At 33.9% G+C, this 9,085-nt stretch overlaps 1 protein-coding gene across 1 annotated transcript; it reads left to right on the top strand.

The window, feature by feature from the left end:
• The first annotated feature begins 1,722 nt into the window (after positions 1 to 1,722).
• Positions 1,723 to 4,982, top strand: LOC139515158 (DNA ligase 1-like). The gene is made up of 4 exons (XM_071304721.1): positions 1,723 to 2,251; positions 2,958 to 3,034; positions 3,428 to 3,701; positions 4,493 to 4,982. The coding sequence occupies exons 1-4, from the start codon at positions 1,723 to 1,725 to the stop codon at positions 4,909 to 4,911; spliced, it is 1,299 nt and encodes a 432-aa protein (XP_071160822.1). The 3' UTR covers positions 4,912 to 4,982.
• The last annotated feature ends 4,103 nt before the right edge of the window (positions 4,983 to 9,085 follow it).

Here is a 9,085-nt window from a genome sequence, read left to right as displayed (position 1 = left end):
TATATTTTAACCTGAGTAGGTAATTCTTCTAACCGTGGGTTATTATTGTTGGGCGCCAATGTAACCGGAGAGCACGAATTTCATTACAAAATTGCTTGTCTCCACCGGGACTCGAACCCGGTACCTCTGTGTTACAAGGCAGCGCGTATACCGACTGAGCTAAAGAAGTACTTCCTTCGCTCAATCGCTTACGGCTGACTAAGTATCTACTAAGTTTTTATAAGGGAAGCAATCCCGTCACAAAGCTAACAAACACGGGGAACAACTTATTAACTAAAACAACTAACAAAAAACACGGATAACAACAGTTACTCATTGGTCGTCAGCACTCAGAAAAAGAAGATAACAGAGAATCGGACAAAACCATCCCGCAGCTGCGCTGTTACAATACTTCGTCATAAACGTATCCAATGCCGACGTTATTGTCGATATATCGCCAATACGTTGTAGCAGGGTAAAATTTTATAAGACATAAAATTAATTCTGTTCGGCATTTTAGACATTAGACAATTAGAAAGACTAGTCTGGTGAGTAATGTTATTTCACTTTTTTCAATTCACTTGGTTTTTTTTTTATCCATTTATTTATTAGAAACCCCCTTTAAACTCAAAATCTGCATTTAAGAAATAGCAGTATGATCTCAAATCGAGTCAAAGACATTATATTTTTTTTTATTGCTGAAGGCATAAACATCTCAGGTTCAGTGCATGGACATTTCTGTTAAATTCATTCTTTACAATTATCGGGACCTCTTAAAAATGTTAAATCCACAAAAAAAGATTCCAGAAAAAACATTCTTACTTTAGACTAGTCCTATAACATATGACTTTGCATTCTTATTCAATTTTTAACGTTTTTTTTTTGTTTTTAATGCGATAGTATTTTTTTTTTTTATCAGAAATGCAAAATAGAAATAGTAAATAATGCCCTGAGGTCATATGTCATAGAACTAACTTTAGACAAACATTTTGGAAATAAAACATATAACAGTAGCCCAAACCGGGAAGACCATAAATATAAAACAAACGGGGAAAAGGGGGGGTGCCGGGTAAAAGGATTTCGTGATGAATTTTAACCATTATAGTTATTCAACAATTTATAGGTTAAGAATGTCCACTAGTGAAGAAGAAAATGAGCATTTTGCATTGTCTGGCTTCTGTGAGGCAAGTTTGAGTACGGCTGAATTTGAATGTTCGCTTGAAAACATACTTGACAAAAAGGACGCAGAAGCAAAGGGGCCAGTCTGGAATATGAAATTAAGTAAGTCAGTTATAATAATAATGAAAGAGAGAAGTTTTTTCTCAGAGCATCTTATTAAAATCAGGCTTATAGTTGGATAAACAGTTCAAGTATTGTCCAAAAAATATTGTCAGTTCGATTCTGTCACTGTATGTAAGTCTATATCTGTTCACAGTTTTGCAAGATGTTTTCTGTATTATTTCGTTTGATTACGTTTGATAGTTTTCTCTTTCGATTCAAGATTAAGATTGCGGGGAGACATCAACGGCCAAGCACCATATACAATATGTCTCGCTAAAATTCGTGAATAAGTTAAGCTTACAGCCATCAAACAAGGGCGCTAAATATAAACTGTTTAACCAATTATGCTGTTTTTACAGTTTGTAAAGAATGATTTTATGTACCATCTCAATCTTTCCGTTTGAAATTTAATATTTGATTACCAGTATTTAAAATGTGTAAACTGGCTGATTTTCCTATAATATGAATATTTATTTAATTATTTTAATAGAAAGTATAAACATAAATGATGAGGAGAGACCAGACAAGGATGAGGCTGTTCCAAAAGAAAGTGAAAATGAAGAAGAGGAGTTACCAGACAAGGATGAGGATGTTCCAAAAGAAAGTGAAAACGAAGAAGAGGAGTTACCAGACAAGGATGAGGATGTTCCAAAAGAATGTGAAAACGAAGAAGAGGAGTTACCAGACAAGGATGAGGATGTTCCAAAAGAATGTGAAAACGAAGAAGAGGAGTTACCAGACAAGGATGAGGATGTTCCAACAGAAAGAAAAAACGAAGAAGAGGAGTTACCAGACAAGGATGAGGATGTTCCAATAGAAAGAAAAAACGAAGAAGAGGAGTTACCAGACAAGGATGAGGATGTTCCAAAAGAAAGTGAAAACGAAGAAGAGGAGTTACCAGACAAGGATGAGGATGTTCCAAAAGAAAGTGAAAACGAAGAAGAGGAGTTACCAGAAAATATTGAGGATATGACAAGAGAGGAAAGAATGGGTAATTGAAATGTTCCTTTCATAATTTTGTTGAATTGTTACTATAACCATTTGCTAGTTCTAAATCTGTTACGAATATTTATCAAATTTCTTCACTGCTAATGACATATCTGATTACAGCACATTTCAGTCAGTATGTAGCTAATGGTAATATCTTTGCATGGTTAGCTTGCTTATTAGCTGAACCGTGAAGTCATTGTTAGGTAAGGTAAACTTCCCTCCTTTAATAATAGACTAGCCCAACAGATAAAAAAAATTATCTCTCTGTAGGACTAAGCTACATTAAAAGGAGGGAGATTTCCTTGCATAACAATGACTTCACGGTTCAGCTAACAAGCAAGCTAACCAAAGATATTACCATTAGCTGAAATGTGCTGTAAATAAGGAGACGTGGTATGATTGCTAATGAAGTTGGTGTAAGCACAATATGTGACTGGACGGCCAGTAGCCACCTAAAGAATGTGTCGGGCTAAAACGTGTTTGAGAACACTAAATCAATTCCAGTATAGATATAAGAAGATGTGGTAAGAGCACAAATGAGACAACTCTCCATCCAAGTTATAATGTATAAAAGTAAACCATTTGTAATAGGTCAACATGGAAAAATAGTGCAACAGAATAACATGATAAAACAGAATGTTACCACTAAATATTTTGGCCCAGGAAACGTAAGTTATTTTAAAAATATTAATTTTTTTTATTTCTAGAATTTGCAATCAAAATGATAAACAAATATAGGAATGCACAGAATCCACCAAAGAATGACATCGAGCAGAACAATAAGGTACAATAGATAAATAAGAGGAAATTAGTAAACGTGCAATTGTAAATTATGATACAGCAGGAACATATATATTAATAGATATACTGTTCCCAGGATACAGGTATCAATCACAAGTTAAGCTATTACTGCAATAGTGTCTGAATTGCTGTTCTGAATAAGCATACAGTAAGTTAAAGGTTTTAACAATGAAACAAACAACAATATAGAGAGATTAGTCGTAATTTGTAGAGAGAGAGATGAGTCGTAATTTGTAGAGAGAGAGAGAGAGAGATAATTCGTAATTTGTAGAGTGTAGAGAGAGAGAGATTAGTCGTAATTTCTAGAGAGAGAGAGAGATATGAGTGACAACACCACCCACGAAGGTATTACATGTTAAATGTTATATGTTTGTAGGATCCAGTCCAGAATTCTGGTCAAAATGGATCAGCGAATGACAAAGAAACAAAAAATGACGAAAAAAGGAAGAGAAGAGAAATTATAAAAGAAGAAAAATTACAGTTGAAAAAGTCTAAGGAAGAGAAAAAGAACATACAAGCTCAATGTAAAGCTATCGAAAAGAATATGAAGAAATACGACAAGTATGTCAATTTATTTAGGAAGAAGGAAGAAAAGAGAAGAAAAAAGATGAATAAGATGGGAGAAAAAGCACAAAAGATGTTGGAAAAGGGTATTTATTTAATTGTCATGTCAACTAACTTCAGATTTCTTCTTATTAAACGAGTTCATGTGCACGCCGGTGACACGGCGAACAGTCTTGTTTCTTCTTCAACACGACGTGTCAATGAAGGAAAACACATAATTAGAAAAATGTATCAATTTTGAATTCTATCATCACATTTCACTTTTCAAAATGTAATCATGTATATGAAAACAAAATTTAACATGGTTGTGTAGCGTTAAAAACTAAAAACTATCTAGTATGAAGCACTTAAAAAAGAGGGACGAAAGATTCAAGAGGGACAGTCAAACACATAGATCGAAACTTATCAAACTTAACTAATAACTGTATGTAATCTCTTGGCTAGTTAGAATTTCCACTATTATATATACTGGCGCTATAGCTTTCTAAGATATAATTCACAGAATTTAAACGTTCAGATTTCTACTACATAAGCACATTTATGACCTTCCAAAAATATAGTTTGAATCGAAATCACGACGAGACACATAAAATTTATGAACAATTTGACTTATTTGCAGTTTGTTTGAAATAACTTGGTAGTTTAGTGAAAAGAAGGACAACATGTGTACATACGCAAATTTCGGATGAGGACATTACCTCCCCACAAAAAAACGCAACAAACAACCCCCCCCCCCCAAAAAAAACAACAAAAAAACAAACAACAACAAACAACCAACCAACCAAACAAACAAACACTATTAAGAATCTAAGTTTAAAAACTTAATAAAAATATACTTTTTGGAATTAAATTTCAACGTTTACGTTTATGTTTCCAGAAATGAAGAAGATCGAGAAGCAAAGAGTAAAGGACGAAAAGAAAAAACAAGTCAAAGCGATTGATGTTGTTCAGGAAAAACACAATGATTTAAAAACAGTGAAAACAAATGGAGAGACAGAGAATAACGAAGACGAAATGGAGAAAAAGGATAAAACTATTGATGTTGATGGGGAAACACAAAATGATGTCACGAAAAACGAAACAGAGAACAAAACAGAGAAAATAGAAGAACAGATAATCAGCTGTGATAATATTGAAAACAATGAAAGAAAAGAAAATCCCGAAAAAGATGCGAAAGAGGTTGAAATGAGTACCAATAATACCGGAAAAAAACCCTCATTTGCTGTCAGAATCAGTGGATTTTTTCGGTCCTTATCGTGTATCAAAGGGCAGAAAAAAAGCAAAGATGTGTGTTGATGAATAATTGTTATTTATTCTATTTTATTTACATTCCATGTTCTTAATAAAAAGTCTTGAAGGATCTGTTATCAATAGACTTTAATTAAGCTTTATTCTAGCATTTTGTTTCCAAGTTACGCTGTGTTGATTAACAAGTTATCTTATTACTGTACTTTTGCGTATTTTTCTGAGAAGGCAAAAGCAAAGGGTTTATTACTAGTAGTAAGTAGGTAGTAATTTCGCAATAAATTAGCTTTTCAAAACAACAAGATATAGGAAGAAGTGGTATGGAGTGCCAAATAGACAACTCTCCATCAAAGACACACTTTATAAGAGTAAACCATTAAAGGTCAATGTACGGCTTTCTATTAGTAAGGCATCAGTCTGCAGTCAGGATCTCACTTCGTCAAAATTATCTCCCCATTACGCCAGTTCATTTTCACAATTGTAGAAACTGAAGCCATTGTAGGGCTGAAGCGCTACCAATTTTGCTGTTGGAAACCGATAAAATTATCCACATTTCACCATTACGATCCTTATATGTCAGTTGTATTTTTAAAGACAAATGTATCAACTAGCTAATGAGCATCAGTTAATAATCTTGTCTGCATTGATTCAACTTAAAACTTTTGTCTGTCAGGTGGAATTTTCGAAAATTCATAAACATTTAAAAAAATTCTAATAAAATATTTCGTGGAAGGGCAGACTAGATTTTTTTAATGTATGAAGACTATACACTCTAGTAATCACACACAAAAAAAATAGAATTTTTCGAAGATATGTATTTTCATTATCAAACTTGAAAGACTGTCGTCAAGTACTTTCAGTAAAAAAATAGCTATTCGAACACACCTTCACTGTTTTTGTGACTCATTAGATAGGTATTTCACTTGACCTATATATTTTATCTTTTAGTACTGTGATTTTTTTTTGTGTTATAACGTTAACCTGTAGCTTTAATATATAAAAATAATAGAATCTGAAGCGAGACGATGTATGAGATATTCTCACTTTGTACGATATCAAGACAAAATACTCAACTCAAACACGGCCTAACATAAAAAGGTGCACTCGATTTTCTCTTTTGATACAATTGTTATCCATTTTTTGGATTTTTTCTTCAGTCACATAATGGAAGGGCAGACACGAAAATTACTGAACTAATAGATTGATATGTTTTCCATCCGTGGTAATTTAAAAAAAAAAGTCGGAGGTTATGCATTTTTGTCGTCCAACTTGGAAGATACCCATGTCGTCGACTTGATATTTTATTGTTCTGCTTAACTATGAACTAGATAACTTGAAAACTTATGCAAATGGTGTTTTTAAAATAAACACCTCGGAATTGAGAAGAAAATTGCAACTTTGTTTGTTTCTATTAACTTTTAAAAAAATTGTCACTATAGTAAACAATACAGTAAACATTTATCGCCTTCTCTAACAAAGAGCTTCTTTTGTTCTATTTCAACCTGGTTTCCGACTGTCTGGACACGGGATTTTTTCTTCTTTTTTTTAAAAATTTTCTAAGCCATACGATTTTTTAAACTGTGTAAGTTAATTCAGTGAAAGTGGATTATCCTGATTAAAACATATGTTTTGAAATCTTTCGTATCCAAGTTAAGTTTTGAATAACTACTAAATAAACACACATACAAATGGCAAAACACTTCTTTAAATATTAATATACTTACAAAGGTTCTGCAAAACTTACAGCCGATTGCATTGAGTGTGTAGACAAAAGTAATATCTTTGGTAAGCTTGCTAGCTGAAGCATGAAGTCATTTTGAAGTTAGGGAAAATAACTCACTTTTAGAGTAGAATAGTCCGACAGATAACCAATATATATGTTTGTTGGACTAGGCTACTTTGAAATGAGGGTAGTATACTTGAACTTATAATGACTTCACGGTTCAGCTAACACGCAAGCTAACCAAATATATTACCTTTGCCTACACACTCAATGCAATCGACTGTAACATGATTTTTCCTTCACAAACTTGTAATCAGCACTGCAGACCCAATACAGATAAACATATAAAATACACGAATAAAAGAAAAAGAAAGATGCTCTCTCAAGTAAATTATTTAAATTGTGGTAGAAATAATTCATCCAAAACACCGATCTTTGAAACAAATTTCTTGGTATTCCTAAACGGTATATTATACAACTTAACAACAAAATTATTTTCATTATCCTATTATGTTGTGATGTTATACTTTAGTAGAGAGAATTTGTGGTACCATTACAACGGCTAATCCCGATGCAATTGTTGCACCTGTCCTAAATCAGGAAACTGATCTTCAGTAGTTGTCGTCTGTTTATGTGGTTTATAAGTGTTTCTCGTTTCTCGTTTTTATTAGACCGTTGGTTTTCGCGTTTGAATGGTTTTACACTGGTAATATTTTAGGCCCTTTATAGCTTGCTGTTCGGTGTTAGCCAAGGCTCCGCGTTGAAGGCCATACCTTGACCTATAAAGGTTTACTTTATAAATGGTTAATTAGATGGAGAGTTGCACTCATAAAAATCTTCCTATATCTATTAAGCATTTGTGACAGGGACATAAAATTGAAAATGGAAATGAGTAATGTGTCAAAGATACAAAAACCCGATCAAAGAGCAGACAACAGCTGAAGACCATCAATGTGTCTGCATGCAACGAGAAACTCCAACAGACGGTTAGAAAGCCGTGGTGTAGTGGTTAGTGCATCGGACTACTAACACAAAGGTTCCTGGTTCGATTCCCGTTTGGGATGAAAATTTCAGGAACTCAATTTTCGGCTCTCCCTTGACACCATTTGCGAGTATGGTCTTGAGGAAACGATGATAGTCCGTCGGAAGGGGACGATAAATGGCTGACCCGTGTTAAGAGAGAGCTATATCTCTTGCACGTTAAAGACACCCTTGTAGATTTCGAAAAAGAGTAGGCTAATGCCGCTACAAGGCAGCACTCGCACCCGCAAAGTGGAAAGGGATTAATATAAGTTGCAAAACTTGTTTCCCAATCCACTCTAAATAAATATGTTTAAACTAAACTAACAGACGGTGGCGTGCTTCAGCTGGTCTCAAAATAAAAAAAAGATATACTAGTTCAGTGATAATTGACCGCATACTCCGAAATATACAAAGAAACTAAAATTAAAAATCATACAAGACTTAAAACGACTTGGGACATGCGCAAAAATGCGGCGGGGTTAAACATGATTTTGAGATCTCAACTACAGGCACTTGTTTCTATCTATTGGAAGAACCACTATCAACGTATATTAACGAGAAGCTTATAAATATACGTTGATAGTGGTTCTTCCAATGGATAGAAACAAATGCCTGTGATCTCAACCACATGTTTTGTCTAGTCAATGAACATTGACAAAACACAGATACACCTGAAGATTAAAACGGAAAAAAATAAGACACTTGCTGGACAATATCTAATTGTGGTGATTGAATAAATGTTTTTACAAATCCAGCAACGAAATCACAGTGTAAAATGCATACAAATAGCTTCTTCTTTGAAACTTCTTTGAAATCAGCACTGAAGACCCAATACAGATAAACATATAAAATACACAAATAAAAGATAAAGGAAGATGCTCTCTCAAGTAAATTATTTAAATTGTGGTAGAAATAAACCATCCAAAATACCGATCATTGAAACAAATTTCTTGGTAAACCTATACGGTAAATTATACAACTTAACAACAAAATTATTTTCATTTACCGGTTATGGTGTGATGTTATACTTCAGTAGAGAGAAGTGTTTGCACCATTACAACGTCTTATCCCGCTGCAATTGTTGCACCTGCATGTCCTAAATCAGGAAACTGATCTTCAGTAGTTGTCGTCTGTTTATGTGGTTTATAAGTGTTTCTCGTTTCTCGTTTTTATTAGACCGTTGGTTTTCCCGTTTGAATGGTTTTACACTGGTAATATTTTAGGCCCTTTATAGCTTGCTGTTCGGTGTTACCCAAGGCTCCGTGTTGAAGGCCATACCTTGACCTATAAAGGTTTACTTTTATAAATGGTTAATTGGATGTAGAGTTGCACTCATACCACATCTTCCTATATCTATTATGCATTTGCGACAGGGACATAAAATTGAGAATGGAAATGAGGAATGTGTCAAAGATACAAAAACCCGACCAAAGAGCAGACAACAGCTGGAAACTATCAACGTGTCTTCAATGCAACGAG

This window comes from Mytilus edulis, chromosome 3 (assembly GCF_963676685.1).
Source record: "Mytilus edulis chromosome 3, xbMytEdul2.2, whole genome shotgun sequence".
Taxonomy (NCBI): Eukaryota; Metazoa; Mollusca; class Bivalvia; order Mytilida; family Mytilidae; genus Mytilus; species Mytilus edulis.
Note: the sequence above shows the minus strand (reverse complement) of the source record. Positions and strands in the feature narration are given on the sequence as shown.